General features: G+C 46.1%; 2 protein-coding genes across 6 annotated transcripts; both read left to right on the top strand.

Annotated features, from left to right (window-relative positions):
- The first annotated feature begins 2,137 nt into the window (after positions 1 to 2,137).
- On the top strand, positions 2,138 to 9,230 carry LOC132455628 (E3 ubiquitin-protein ligase TRIM39-like). Of its 3 annotated transcripts, none has more exons than XM_060049515.1 (2): positions 2,138 to 2,284; positions 2,389 to 4,264. In XM_060049515.1, the coding sequence occupies exon 2, from the start codon at positions 2,391 to 2,393 to the stop codon at positions 4,014 to 4,016; it is 1,626 nt and encodes a 541-aa protein (XP_059905498.1). In that variant the 5' UTR covers positions 2,138 to 2,284; positions 2,389 to 2,390; the 3' UTR covers positions 4,017 to 4,264. The 3 variants fall into 3 exon arrangements, with proteins under 3 accessions (XP_059905498.1, XP_059905500.1, XP_059905499.1); XM_060049517.1 differs by lacking the exon at positions 2,389 to 4,264 and adding an exon at positions 7,253 to 9,230 and having other exon boundaries at positions 2,150 to 2,284; XM_060049516.1 differs by lacking the exons at positions 2,138 to 2,284; positions 2,389 to 4,264 and adding exons at positions 6,613 to 7,148; positions 7,253 to 9,227.
- Positions 9,231 to 11,175: 1,945 nt separating this feature from the next.
- kics2 (KICSTOR subunit 2) lies at positions 11,176 to 14,427 on the top strand. Of its 3 annotated transcripts, none has more exons than XM_060049513.1 (4): positions 11,176 to 11,314; positions 11,583 to 11,863; positions 12,508 to 12,796; positions 13,104 to 14,427. In XM_060049513.1, the coding sequence occupies exons 2-4, from the start codon at positions 11,620 to 11,622 to the stop codon at positions 13,921 to 13,923; spliced, it is 1,353 nt and encodes a 450-aa protein (XP_059905496.1). In that variant the 5' UTR covers positions 11,176 to 11,314; positions 11,583 to 11,619; the 3' UTR covers positions 13,924 to 14,427. The 3 variants fall into 3 exon arrangements, with proteins under 3 accessions (XP_059905496.1, XP_059905497.1, XP_059905495.1); XM_060049514.1 differs by having other exon boundaries at positions 11,232 to 11,311; XM_060049512.1 differs by having other exon boundaries at positions 11,274 to 11,863.
- The last annotated feature ends 1,353 nt before the right edge of the window (positions 14,428 to 15,780 follow it).

The raw sequence follows: 15,780 nt of genomic DNA, 5'->3' as shown, positions 1-15,780 counted from the left end.
CAGTCTTTTAAGTATTACGAAAGGTTAGTAAGTCATTGTCTAGTTTAGTCTTCTCCAAGTATGACTTAGGGTTAGTAAGTCATAGTCTAGTTTAGTCTTCTCTCGTGCCGCTTTTCCACCGCACATGTAGCTCGACTCGACACGACTCGAAACGACACGACTCGACACGGTAGAAGCACGGGTCCTTTTCCACCGCAAATAGTACCTTCCGGGACGTGGGCGGGGTCGGCTGCGCGAAAGGGCTGTGACGTATTTTTGTAGGCGACGCAAACAACACCTACGCAACCCACACATGGACAGAACCCACATAACAACAATGGAGGACATCGATGCGATGGTATTCGTGTTCGTATTATTAGCTGGCATGTTGAAGAAGTTGAATAAGTGGAATATGTTGGCTGCGGCGCTGCTATGGCTGTTACCAGCATGGTTGCCATGTCGCTCTCGTGACTTCGTCACACTCTCTGGCCAATCAGTGGCCGGCCGTCTCCCGACGTCACCTTTTAGCATTGGCTCAGCTCGCTTGGAACCTAGAGCGAGGCGGTACTAGAAAAAGCAGCCACTTCAGGTACCAGATACCATGTTTTCGCGGTGGAAACGCAAAAAATGTGAGCTGAGTCGAGTCGTGTCGAGCTGGTACCATGCAGTGGAAAAGCGGCATCAGTATACCAAAGGGTAAGTGTGGTAATTCATATCCTTATAGTCTATTGTTGTTGTGTAACCAAGCTGTTATAATATTAGATTGCTGTACGTTTAGGGAAATGCAACACCGCCATCTACTGGTGACGCATGGGAAAGCCGAAAATCAAAAATCAAACATTGAAAAGTCCAAATCAAATCCCAAAGGTAAACCTGGATATAGAAGAAGGGAACCCTGCAGCAGGCCTCATGCAGAGGCCCCGCATGTACCTCATCCATCCAGCCACAACCGCTGCCTGGCCACAACGCATGAACCCCGTTAACGAGGACCTTTGGGCCGAGTCGTGCTCCGGGCGCTCTGACGGCCTCAGCACCTAGTAGTGTGTGCCTCCGAGACGAGGTTGTGTACCTCGGAGACGAGGTTGTGTACCTCAGAGACGAGGTTGTGTACCTCAGAGACGAGGTCGTGTATCTCAGAGACGAGGTTGTGTACCTCAGAGACGAGGATCTGTACCTCAGAGACGAGGTTGTGTACCTCAGAGACGAGGTTGTGTACCTCCAAGACAAGGTTGTGTCGAGGTTGTGTACCTCTGAGACAAGGTTGTGTACCACAGAGACGAGGTTGTGTACCTCAGAGATTAGTTTCTGTACCTCTCAAAGATTACGTAGTTTGTGTACCTCTCAGAGATTAGTTTGTGTAGATCAGAGACAAGGTTGTGTACCTCAGAGACGAGGTTGTGTACCTCTCAGAGATGACATTGTGTACCTCAGAGACGAGGTTGTGTACCTCAGAGATTAGTTTCTGTAGATCAGAGACAAGGTTGTACCTCAGTGACGAGGTTGTGTACCTCTCAGAGATGAGTTTGTGTAACTCAGAGACAAGGTTGTGTATTTCAGAGACGAGATTGTGTACCTCTCAGAGATGAGGTTGTGTACCTCTCAGAGACGAGGATGTGTACCTCAGAGACGAGGTTACACAACCTCGTCTACACAAGGTTGTGTAACTCTCAGAGATCTGGGTAAACCTGCTTTTAATTGAGTGGAATCACCTGCCACATTGTTGGTGTGGTTCGTCTGCCCTACCCCGAGTCACATGACTTGGCAGCTTTCCGAGGTTAGAGTCTTGGAGCCTTATATCACTACCAGTGATATACAAACAATAATGAATAACAACCATACTAGCACATAAAACCAGAGCACACAGGGGAGGGTTGTTTTTATAAAGACTGTGGAGAAAATACCAGCCAAAGTCAAAATCAAGTCAAATGTATTTGTATAGCTCTTAATCAGTTGGTCACAATTCTTGTTTTCCCGGGCTCTCTGTGTCCAGTCTTTTTATGGCTGAACGTATTTGAATGGCGAAAACAAGAGAACACATCAATGTTTTGAAGTAGCCTACAAGGTTTATGAATGCGCCCAAAGAGTCTGGAAGTTGTGTCGTCAAAGAACTCTGCCCGTGAGGGCGGAGCCAGGGGTTAGGGGAGGAGCCAGGGGTTAAGGGAGGAGAGAAGAGGACGTTTTGTTCAGGAAACTAAACTTAACATTCATAGAAACCAAAGCCATCCGACGTGGAAGCAGTTCTCTCGATCAGGAGAGAAATAAAACACATTTTGGTATAAATAGTCTGACAGACAGTAACAACAAGGTAAGTAAAACAGCACAACTTTGAGAAAGTTAAAACTTCTCTTCCCATTATGGAATTAGAAATTTGTAATTCCTCAATACATAAACCTTGTCGTCTGTGTCTAGGAATGGCATCTGCTAACACTTGCTGGTCTGAAGAGAACTTTTCATGTTCCATCTGTCTGGATGTGTTCAACAATCCAGTTACCACCGCATGTGGACACAACTTCTGCAGAACCTGTATTACAAAGTTCTGGGATGAACAAGTCCAGTACAAATGTCCTGTTTGCAACAAGCTTTTCAACACAAGACCTGATCTACAGGTCAATACCTTCTTATCAGAGTTGGCTGCTCAGTTTAGAACAACTTTACGAGTAAAAGAGCAGCTCTTTGTTGAACAAGCAGAAGTTCCCTGTGACTTCTGTACTGGGACCCAGCTAAAGGCCGTGAAGTCCTGCCTAGAGTGTTTTATGTCTTTCTGCCAAACCCACCTGGAGCCACATCAGAGAGTCGCCCGCCTGCAGAAACATCGGTTGGTTGAGCCAATGGACCGTCTGGAAGACAGGATGTGTAAGAAACACAACATACTTCTGGAGCTCTTCTGCCAGACTGAACAGGTATGTGTGTGTCAGTTCTGCACAGAGGGTGACCACAGGTCCCATCCTGTTGTACCTCTAAAGGAGGAATATGAAGTGAGGACGGCCCAGCTGGGGAAGATAGAGGCTGAAGTTCCACAGATGATCCAGGAGAGAAAACAAAAGATGAAGGAGATCACAGACACAGTGGAACTGAGCAGCAAAGATGCAGACAGAGAGATAGCCATTGGTGGGCAGGTCTTCACTGCTCTGATAGGCTGTGTTGAAAAGTGCCGGGATGAATTCAACCAAACTGTTCAAGAGAAACTGAAATCCACAGAGAAACAAGCTGATGACCTCATCAAAGAGCTGGAGCAGGAAATAGAAGATCTGACCAATAGAAGCACGAAGGTGAAGCGGCTCTCACACACTGAAGACCACCTCCACCTCCTCCAGGCCTTCAGATCCCTGAAGGATCCTCCACCCACCAGGGACTGGACCACGGTGGAGGTCCGACCTCCGTCATACGTAGGGACCTTGAGGAGATCCTTGGATCAGCTGGAGGAGACACTGAACATGGAGATGAAGAAGCTGCGTGGTGCTGCTGAACTGAAGAGGGTCCAGCAGTATGAAGTAGACGTGACTCTGGATCCTGATACATCTCATCCCAATCTCATCCTGTCTGAGGATGGGAAACAAGTACATGATGGAGGTGTAGTGAAGATACTCCCAGACAACCCTAAAAGATTTACAAACTATATACATGTTCTCGCGAGTCAGAGCTTCTCCTCAGGGAGATTTTACTTTGAGGTCCAGGTTAAAGACAAGACTAAATGGTATTTAGGAGTGGTCAGAGAGTCCATCGACAGAATCAGCGAGACCAAAGGGTCCCCTGAGACGGGTTACTGGACGCTTTTCTTAAACAAGGATGGAATGTTTTTTAGAAATGACCCTCATGTCCGTCTCCCTCTGAGAGCTGAGCTCCAGAAGGTGGGGGTGTTTGTTGATATTGATGAGGGTCTGGTCTCCTTCTATGACGTGGAGGCCAGGGTTCATATCTACTCTGCTACTGGCTGCACCTTCAGTGAGCCTCTCTATCCATTACTCTGCCCATGTGTACATGATGGTGGTACAAACTCTGCCCCCCTGATCATCTCACCTGTCAATCAAACAGACTAGGTCCTTAGTTTGATAATAAAATAATCAAACAACCTGAACAACTAATGTTGTTCCATTCAGGATAATCTCTGGCAGATCTGAGAGATCTGCATTAATGTCTCATGCTGCCTTTTAACGAGAAGTTCTTTAAGAATATAACCCCAGTTGTTGAATACAACTCATTATAAATTGTTAGATTACACTCTATTGTTTGTCTGTTGTCTCCTGATTTTTTTCATGAATTTAATGCTATAAAATTGTTAACAGCTGCTGTTATGTAGAACATCTTTAGAGGCTTCATTTGTATAAATTATAATTGTCGTTTATTAACTTTCCTATTGGTTTCAAACTCTGAATAGTGAATGAAAAAAACAACACAATGTTCTTTACAATTTTGATAATTGTAATAAAAGGAAAAGGTAAAAAAAGTATGTGTTATTATGTGTCATATGTTATTTGTTGCTGCCTCTTGGCCAGGACTTCCTCGAAAAATTGGTTTTTAATCTCAATGGGAGTTTTCTGGTTGAATAAAAGTCAAAATAAAAATGTGTTGGTCTACATTATCATTGTAATAGATAATTTAAGTGGAATAGATACATTCCAGTCAATAGCATTCAGCATAAATACTGTTGCAAGTGAAAAAAATAAGTGTGTGTGTGTGTTTTATATGGTTGAAGAGCCTTTGTTGCCACACACACACACACACACACACACACACACACACACACACACACACACACACGAGAAGGAGATAGAGACCCAACACGAACCCAACCTCACTAAATGGACACAAGAAATAATGAAAAGTTCCTTCAAGGTGGTTCCTTCAAAACCGTGTTCACACACTTGTTGTCACCACACTGCGTCTTGCATTTCAACAGCATTAAGGTGGAGTTGAGCTTTGGGTGGAGGTGTGTGAAATGTGGAGGAAAGGTTCAGCGAGGCACCGCCAACAGCAGTCCTAGCAAACCAATGATCCTCAAGTATAACTAAGGCTTAGTAAGGCCTAGTCTAGTTTAGTCTTCTCTTAGTATAACGCAAGGTTAGACAGTCATAGTCTAGTTTAGTCTTCTCTTAGTATAACTAAGGGTTAGAAGGTCATAGTCTAGTTTAGTCTTCTCTTAGTATAACTAAGGGTTAGTAGGTCATAGTCTAGTTTAGTCTTCTCTTAGTATAACGCAAGGTTAGACAGTCATAGTCTAGTTTAGTCTTCTCTTAGTATAACTAAGGGTTAAACAGTCATAGTCTAGTTTAGTCTTCTCTTAGTATAACTAAGGGTTAGACAGTCATAGTCTAGTTTAGTCTTCTCTTAGTATAACTAAGGGTTAGTAGGTCATAGTCTAGTTTAGTCTTCTCTAAGTATAACTAAGGGTTAGTAGGTCCTAGTCTAGTTTAGTCTTCTCTAAGCATTACAAAAGGTTAGTAGGTCATGGTCTAGTTTAGTCTTCTCTAATCATTACAAAAGGTTAGTAGGTCATGGTCTAGTTTAGTCTTCTCTAAGTATACCAAAGGGTAAGTAAGTCATATTCATATTGTAGTGGCGATTTGTCCTCAATAAAACAATAACTTGAAAATTAAGAAATCAAACAAAGCAACGTAATCAAAATAGCCACTGAGGCACCAGGGGGGACAAATCTTACGCAGTGCAGGGGAAAGAGTCCCCTGCACTGTCCAGTCGTGAATTTAGATTGCTGCAGGTTTATTTTCCGATCTTCAAAGCAAACAAAACAAATGTGCAACAGTGTGAACCTGCAGCCTCACTCCTTTGTCTCTCGTACAGCTGGTAAAAAACCATGACCCTTCCCAGTGCCTGTCTTACTTATGCCCGCCACCTCTATACATAGGCTAGTAATAACTTCAAAACAAAAGCATAAACAAACTCAAATTAACTAATTAATAATACAAACGAGAAAATAAACATAAAATAGTCATATTATTTTATATTAAGCAAACAAACTAAATAAGTGTTTTACAATTAAATCGAAGAACTGCATACCTCAGACACTTATAGTCTATTGATGTTGTGTAACCGAGCTGTTATAAAATTAGATTGCTGTACGTTTAGGGAAATGCAACACCGCCATCTACTGGTGACGCATGGGAAAGCCGAAAATCCAAAATCCAACATTGAAAAGTCCCAATCAAATCCCAAAGTGAACCTGGATATAGAAGAAGGGAACCCTGCAGCAGGCCTCATGCAGAGGCCCCGCATGTACCTCATCCATCCAGCCACAACCGCTGCCTGGCCACAACGCATGAACACATGAACCCCGTTAACGAGGACCTTTGGGCCGAGTCGTGCTCCGGGCGCTCTGACGGCTTCAGCACCTGGTAGTGTGTACCTCAGAGACGAGGTTGTGTACCTCAGAGACGAGGTTGTGTACCTCAGAGACGAGGTTGTGTACCTCTGAGATGAGGTTGTGTACCTCAGAGACGAGGTTGTGTACCTCAGGGACGAGGTTGTGTACCTCCGAGACGAGGTTGTGTACCTCTGAGACGAGGTTGTGTACCTCTCAGAGATGAGATTGTATTCCTCTCAGATCAGTTTGTGTAGATCCGAGACTAGGTTGTGTATCTCAAAGACGAGGTTGTACCTCAGAGACGAGGTTGTGTACCTCTCAGAGATGAGTGATATACAAACAATAATGAATACCAACCATAATAGCACATAAAACCCGAGCACACAGGGGAGGGTTGTTTTTATAAAGACTGTGGAGAAAATACCAGCCAAAGTCAAAATCAAGTCAAATGTATTTGTACAGCTCTTAATCAGTTGGTCACTGTCACAAACATTTCTTGTTTTCCCGGGCTCTCTGTGTCCAGTCTTTTAATGGTTGAACATATTTGAACGGCAAAAACAAGAGAACACATCAATGCATTGAAGTAGCCTACACGGTTTATGAATGCGTCCAAAGAGTCTGGAGGTTGGAACGTCAGTGAACTGTGTCCGTGGGGGCGGAGCCAGGAGTTAGGGGAGGGGCCAGGGGTTATGGGAGGAGCCAGGGGTTAGGGGAGGAGAGCAGAGGAAATTTGGTCATGGAAGCGAAGCCTAAAATAGAAACCAAAGCCATCCGACGTGGAAGCAGGTCTCTCGATCAGGAGATAAATAAAACACATTTTGGAATAAATAGTCTGACTGACAGTAACAACAAGGTAAGTAAAACAGCACAAATTTGAGAAAGTTAAAACTTCTCTTCCCATAATAGAATTAGAAATATATAATTGTTCAATACATAAACCTCGTCGTCTGTGTCTAGGAATGGCCTCTGCTAACACTTGCTGGTCTGAAGAGAACTTTTCATGTCCCATCTGTCTGGATGTGTTCAACAATCCAGTTACCACCACATGTGGACACAACTTCTGCAGAACCTGTATTACAAAGTACTGGGATGAACAAGTCCAGTACAAATGTCCTGTTTGCAACAAGCTTTTCAACACAAGACCTGATCTACAGGTCAATACCTTCTTATCAGAGCTGGCTGCTCAGTTTAGAACAACCGTACGAGTAAAAGAGCAGCTTTTTGTTGAACAAGCAGAAGTTCCCTGTGACTTCTGTACTGGGACCCAGCTGAAGGCCGTGAAGTCCTGCCTAGTGTGTTTTACCTCTTACTGCCAAACCCACCTGGAGCCACATCAGAGAGTCGCTCGCCTGCAGAAACATCGGCTGATCGAGCCTATGGACCGTCTGGAAGACAGGATGTGTAAGAAACACGACAGACTTCTGGAGCTCTTCTGCCAGACTGAACAGGTGTGTGTGTGTCAGTTCTGCACAGAGGGTGACCACAGGTCCCATCCTGTTGTACCTCTAAAGGAGGAGTATGAAGTGAAGACGGCCCAGCTGGGGAAGATAGAGTCTGAAGTTCCGCAGATGATCCAGGAGAGAAAACAAAAGATTGAGGAGATCAAAGACACAGTGGAACTGAGCAGCAAAGATGCAGACAGAGAGATAGCCATTGGTGGCCAGGTCTTCACTGCTCTGATAGGCTGTGTTGAAAAGTGCCGGGATGAATTCAACCAAACTGTTCAAGAGAAACTGAAATCCACAGAGAAACAAGCTGATGACCTCATCAAAGAGCTGGAGCAGGAAATAGAAGATCTGACCAATAGAAGCTCAGAGGTGAAGCAGCTCTCATACACCGAAGACCACCTCCACTTCCTCCAGGCCTTCAGATCCCTGAAGGATCCTCCACCCACCAGGGACTGGACGACCGTGGAGGTCCGACCTCCGTCATACTCAGGGACCTTGAGGAGATCCCTGGATCAGCTGGAGGAGACACTGAACATGGAGATGAAGAAGCTGCGTGAAGCTGAACTGAAGAGTGTCCAGCAGTATGAAGTAGATGTGACTCTGGATCCTGATACAGCTTCTTCCCAGCTCATCCTGTCTGAGGACGGGAAACAAGTACATGATGGAGGTGTAGTGAAGACACTCCTAGACAACCCTAAAAGATTTACAAGGAAGATATATGTTCTAACGAGGCAGAGCTTCTCCTCAGGGAGATTTTACTTTGAGGTCCAGGTTAAAGACAAGACCTCATGGTATTTAGGAGTGGTCAGAGAGTCCATCGACAGAATCGGCAGGATCAAAGGGACCCCTGAGACGGGTTACTGGACGCTTTACTTTGACAATGATGGGTTGTTTTTTAGAGATGACCCTGCTGTCCGTCTCCCTCTGAGAGCTGAGCTCCAGAAGGTGGGGGTGTTTGTTGATTATGATGAGGGTCTGCTCTCCTTCTATGATGTGGAGGCCAGGGTTCATATCTACTCTGCTACTGGCTGCACCTTCAGGGAGCCTCTCTATCCATTCCTCTGCCCAGGTTTACATAATGGTGGTACAAACTCTGCCCCCCTGATCCTCTCACCTGTCAATCAAACAGACTAGGACCTTAGTTTGATGATAAAATAATCAAACCACCTAAACAACTAATGTTGTTCCATGAAGGATAATCTCTATGTGAGATCTGAGAGATCTGCATTAATGTCTCCTGCTGTCTTTTAACGAGAATTTCTTTAAGAATATGACCCCAGTTGTTGAATACAACTCATTATAAATGTTTAGATTACACTGTATTATCTGTCTGTTTTCTCCTGATTTTTGAAAATCTTTAGAGGATTCATTTGTATAAATAATAATTGTCGTTTATTAACTTTTCTATTGGTTTTAAATTCTGAATAGTGAACGAAAAAACAATACAATGTTCACACTTTGATCTTAATAAAAGGAAAAGGAAAAAAATCTATGTGTAGGCCTATCACAACCCTCTAATCGAGCTTCGTAGTACAGGCCCACGGTCTCCATTGCTCAGGGAGATTTAGGATTGTAGCAAATGTTGCTTATCTATTATTTTAAACGGCTTGTAATGGCTGTACACACACACACACACACACACACACACACACACACACACACACACACACACACACACACACACACACACACACACACACACACACACACACACACACACACACACACACACACACACACACCCCTGGTAGCACAATATCACACCTTCAATGTTGCGTTGGCCTATCAAACATCAACATAGAAAATATACAATGGAATAGATCACTGAAGGACGTTTCCGTGTTAAGAGTTTTTTAATTAAACGTTTTATTTAGGGTTGTATATGCTTAGTTTAAGTATTGCTAAACGTTTACATTCTGGACTGTTGCAGCATTCTTCGAAGAAAATAGTCCAATCCCGGGTTGCTTTTAACTGACTTTATTTGTTATAAAGTAGGCATGTTTCGGTATGGTAACTATGAAGCTTAAGGGAGGGAATTGTATCTAACGCGTGGAGAGGAAAATACCGTGATCTACTTCAAGCCCCCGGGCTTAGGCCCGGTGGCTCTCCGCCGTCTACCTATTGATCTCTGGCCTCTTCACTTCGAATCACCCGCTAATAGAGTGGCGAAGTCACGCCCCTTCCGGTAGGGCTCATGGGACCTATGAGATCGAAAAATATGAATGGGTGTCAATGGAGAGAAAATAATTATTTTCTGGTCCCGGTCTTTATATGCCCTGGATTACACATATGTTGTTTGTGGATTTAAAGGATAATTTTTCATGCAAAGAGTTCGACCGTTTATTGTGCAATTGTTCAGATAAAGGCTGTAGAGAAAACACAACGAGAAAGACTACACGGCTCGTATGTGACGTCACGCTCCCTGCGACTGGCGTGGAGAAGACCGACAATCTTCCCATCGGCATAACTGAAACTCTGCACGTGCCCCGATTTATAATGGTTTTCACCTCTTTCGATGCTTTTATCCTCCCCTTGGAAAAAGCGGTGAAGTGGGGCAGAGAGATCGCAATCTCTGTGCCGAGTTCCAAGGGCGGGTGTGGTGACGTATATCATATGCGTCTAGAGCAGCGAAGAGCTGTAGTTCACAAAGCGGCCTCACATAAAACCTAAAATTATCAAACTTCTTCTAGTTTTCTTTGCATGAAAAATTATCATTTAAATCCACAAACAACATATGTGTAATCCAGGGCATATAAAGACCGGGACCAGAAAATAATTATTTTCTCTCCATTGACACCCATTCATATTTTTCGATCTCATAGGTCCCATGAGCCCTACCGGAAGGGGCGTGACTTCGCCACTCTATGGACATCAAGTGGGCGTGGCCTATGCAGTGGGCGGGGCTGGGGTGACGTAATGGCTTCGGCTTCTTCACCTATCTAAAGGTGCTGCCTTCTGTGGATGGAGCAGCCTTCAATAAGGTCTTGCTCCCCTTGTGGCTATGTATAGTATTTACGGCTTATATGTTTGGTCCTGCTTCCTAGTGTTTAAGTGAGGGTAATACAGCTTGTGTGTTTGAATCTGCTTCCTAGAGGCTATGTGGAGGCAGCTCAGGTTCTTAAAAAACGTAACAGGACTATATTCACCCTGTAAATGTTCCATGTTCGAAACTGTGCTGCCAAATCCAATGTTTTTATGGAGGCACTCCCTGTATTGATTGGCCAACGAAAGAGTGTGGTTATACTTGGTTGAGCAACCTTACCTTAAAATAGTGTCCTTCACGTTTATTAATATCCCCTGCAGGACGTTGTGCAGGTGCTGGTCGTCTTCCAAACCAAGTTCAACAACCAGTTCAACAGTTGAAGACAACCGAAAAAAATATACTTTCCTTGATGTAACTAAATATAAATGTTTTATAATACTTAAAATGTATAAACAATGTGCCATTCATTAAATAAGATCTATTTTTGTACGGCGGATGAATGGAGCAGCGGTGTTATGCGTGTTCGCTTTTTGGCCCTTGTAGGGATCCGTATTGTTGACATTGCGTAACCAACATGGCTGTCAGGTGGTGAGCGCTTGCTGATCCTTGTCCATTTCAAACAGATTGAAGTAGCATCTTTAAAATACTTGTTTACAATATAAACTACACTAGACTATAGAATGTTACTGCATACTATAAATCGTCCAAATTCACGGCGGAAATCGTTTTAATCGCGCTATAGTCCGAAATCAGTTCACAATTGCCGTCCGCTTCATCTACTTCACATTAACTTAAGCTGTAAGACTTTAAGATCACTCGATTTCCTTTTTTTTTTTGCGTTTTCCTTCATGTGTAGAGTCGTATCCAAACCTGTGGCGTCCTAGCTTTGAGTCATGATGACCGAGGCTGTGCGGGAGGATGAGCTGCGGCCGGTGCCCCGGGAGAGGGCCATCCTGGAGAGCTTCTTTACGCAGCTGGGCATGTTTTCCTTCGACCGGGCCAAGGACTACGTGGAGAAGGAGAAGGACACCACCAAAGGGGCCGGGGCCATCTGGACGGCCCTGCTCGCCGCCCTGGCCCACCTGGCCGCCGCGGAGAAGGCGTACTACAATATGACGTTTCTCGGACAAAAGCTGGGTAAAGTGAACGTTAAGTACGCACCTTATTGTGACCACGGTGTTCTGTGTACGAAGTCGGAGACGTCATTGCGCGGGTTGCAGATTGAATAGCCTTCGTTTATAAATATGTATGGTGTTAATTTAAACCATGTATTAAGAAAAATGTGATGACTACATTCAGAAAGCAGTGGGGAGCTTTCAGATCTTCCATGACTATCATCATCTGGGGTTCAATTGTTCAGGAAACGCAAATCCAAACGGACTCATTTAATTGATAGATTCCTGTAAGGAGTGCGTACCCAACGCATCCTCCTCAAACAATGCCTTAAAGGTGAAATTTTATACCACCAGGTGTGAGTGTGATTAGCCGTTACAAGCCGTTTTGAAAATCTGCCTCTTCTGACATCACAAGTGGGCGTGTCCACCTAGATGTACCCTGGATAGATCAGTCTACCAGCCTACCCAGTGGACTGTAGCAAACGTTGCTCATCTATCGTCATACATCTAGGTGGACACGCCCACTTGTGACGTCAGAAGAGGGAGATTTCCAAAACGGCTTGTAACGGCTGACCCCACTCACACCTGGTGGTAAAATATGTCACCTTTTTAAGGTTTTATTTTTGGCGCAATCGGCTCAATTCGTCGTTATCCCCCCCCCTGCAGGCAGCCAGTCGTTCTTCAGCCGCAAGGACTCCATCCGCACCACCTACACGTCGCTGCACAACGAGCTGCGCAAGGTGGTGGCGGCGGTGCGCCCCGTGCAGCAGGGCTCCGCCCCCTGCCTGGAGGAGCTGCTGTCCCACCTGTCGGAGCAGCTGTGCCACTTCACGCAGGCGCGCACCGAGATGGCCGACCTGTACGAGAAGATGCACTCGCTGGCCGCGCAGAAGAGCTTCGACTCGGAGGAGCTGCTGACCCCCCTGGAGGCCGTCCTGCAGAAGTACAGCTCCAGGTGCGTCACTGAGGGGGGGGGGGGGGGGGGCTCCGATATCGATACCTGTATCGGAAATTCCTAGCCTGGCTCCGCCCGCCTACGTACTTCCGCTTGATTTAATTTCAATGAGAGGGTTCTGGTGAAAAAGTGAGGGGGGCTTTTATTTTGAAAACCGGAAGTTGTTCATGTGATCATATTTCTTTCAATCATTGATTGAAGGTAAATCTATCAATGATCAATCATATTTATTTAAATCATTGATAAGAAGGAAATTTCTTTCTGCTAATTTCAATCCTCCCCCTCCTCCTCCCTCCCCCCCCCCCAGGTTCTACCACCCCATCCTGGGCCGCGTGGAGGAGGGCTTCCAGACGGAGGTGGACGTGGTGACCCAGCTGCTGCGCTGCCAGGCCCAGGTGTCCGAGTGGCGCTTCCTGCCGGCGCTGCTCAGCCTCCACGGCGCCCACTCCAAGCTGGCGGCCTGGGGCCAGCGGCTGCAGCGGCAGAAGGAGACGCGCAAGCACCTGTTCGGCGGGCAGTCGCAGCGCTCGGTCCCGCCGCCGCACCTCTACCTCTGGCTGCAGGGCTTCCAGGCGGCGCTGCTCGCCAAGTTCAGCTTCTACTTCCACGAGGCGCTCGGCCGCCAGGGCACGCCGGCGGACATGCGGGCGCTGACGGCGCGCGCCTCGCCCGACTACCACGGCAAGGTCGCGGCGTTCGTGCGCAAGCACGACGCCAGCAACGTGTCGCTGGTGTTCGACAACCGCGGCTCGGAGAGCTTCCAGGGCCACGGCTACCACCACCCGCACGCGTACCGCGAGGCGCCCAAGGGCGTGGAGCAGTTCCCCGCCGTGGTGTCGCTGCCGGCGGGCGAGCGGCCGCTCACGCACTGGCCCAACGTCATCATGATGATGAGCGACCGCGCCGCCGAGCTCAACGCGCTGGACAAGGCGGTGCACTTCTACGACGACAAGGTGCAGAGCACGTACTACCTGACGCGGCCCGAGCCCCACTTCACCCTGGTGGTGATCTTCGACGGGCGCAAGTCGGAGAAGGAGACGCACATCGCCGCCTTCCTGCAGGAGATCGCGGGGTCGCTGCGCAACTCCAAGCCCTTCGCCACGCTGAAGCCCGGCTCCAAGGGTTGAGGCCCGGGTCCAGGGGTTGAGGCAGCCGGTGCTAAGCCCCACCCCCACCCCTGAGGTTGTGTGGGGTCTGAATGACTGAATAGGGGTCAGACTCGGAACAGGCACGTGACAGGACGCCCGTTTTCCCTGAACGATCGCAAAGTGAGAGACTGAAATGTGTGTGTGTGCACACGTTCACTCGCTAACAAATCGTTTCTGACAGCTGATGAATGACTTGATCATATCTTCCTTGGATTTTTTGCCTCTATTCGTCGAGCTGGGAATATATTTTCAGACCAAAGGAACACAAATTGTTACCACTGCTCCACAACTCTTGTTAGCGAGTGATGAGAAAACCCTTAATTGAAAAAACAGAAAATTGGTTAGTAATTGTCTTTTGATTACGGAGGGTATTTTAAACCAGATTTGATCATCCTCATCATTTATTTGGAGTTATAATTGAGTTATTAATTACACTTGCCGCCGTATCCTGAAATAAAATGGATGAAAGCACAATGTTCACAACGACTCACGGAAAAAGAAGTGTCTGTGTGTGAATGAATCCCAAACAAGTGATGGCTTGAATTCTAATTTATTCAGGTTGATTTATATTATAAATACAACACATCGATACAATTCCTTTTGGCTATAATGAGCTTAGCTTTAGGAAGCTCAGGGTTTTTAAATACAGCAATACTAACGGACAAAATCCTTTTCATTTTTCTTATCATACACATTCAGAGAAAGCCTCCCTCCTTGTTAAGTTAAAATGCACCAACATGTTGTGATGCTACATGCCGAGTACACAATCCCTATACATCAAAGTGCAATGTCACGATGGGTAAAACGCTAGAGTTTGGATAATTATTCGGTAATCTACTTCTTAAACACTTTGTGGTTCTGTCGTTCTGAGCGCTGCTGCTCGTCACCGGGGAACATGCGTGAGTGGATTTCCGAAAAAACTCACCAAAAAAAGGGGCCAAGGTAAAAAAAAAAGGCACTTTCACATATACACACATACACACACACACGTGTTCTGTGTTCTCTCTCTCGTGCACGTACACACACACCCACCCAGATGTGCATCGACAGCCCATCTCGAAGGAATATTATGTCCCATGTATAACTCATTACACCGTCTATTTGCAGGTCACATTCAGTGTGCTGTTCAAGTGTTATTATTATTAAATGTTTTGGGCTGTTGTATACACACACACACACATATATACCGGTACACACAATCTCCCACAGACACAAACACTCACACACAAAGACACGCACACATAAATACACACACACACACACACACTCAGCCCCACCCTGTTAGCTTACTGTGAATTTAAGGTTAGCATGTGACAACCAAGTCAACCATTCACACACACACATGCGCAAACACACACAAACATACGCTCAAACTCACGCACACACGCACTAAGTGGCATGCTTCTTTTTTTTGGGGGGGGGGGGGGGTGTAACTGTCATACACACTTAGAAAACTCACAGGTCCAACTCACATGTGTTCTGGCACTCAAGGCAGACATAAATAATCTATTACCATCACTATTTCAGCGTATTTTGCACTCGGAGAGAGAGGGGGGGGGGGGGGGGGGGAGAACACAAAAAAAGCACACAAGCACACAGAGGCGCACACACTCACGCACGCACACACGCAAAATCACCCTGCACACAAATGGGGGGAAAGAAATCATACACACGACCCAAATTCCAGAAAGTTCCATTTCAAGCCTATAACTTAAACCCACAACTGTGGCGTAACGTTGCACCCTGTACACACACTCGGGTCTGGGGTCCGCGGGTCCACAACACGAGAAGGCCGTCGCTAGGAGTTGAGTGACTGTTCGACAGAACAGCACGCCG

The sequence above is a fragment of the Gadus macrocephalus genome, chromosome 4 (genome assembly GCF_031168955.1).
Source record: "Gadus macrocephalus chromosome 4, ASM3116895v1".
Classification (NCBI taxonomy): domain Eukaryota; kingdom Metazoa; phylum Chordata; class Actinopteri; order Gadiformes; family Gadidae; genus Gadus; species Gadus macrocephalus.
Note: the sequence above shows the minus strand (reverse complement) of the source record. Positions and strands in the feature narration are given on the sequence as shown.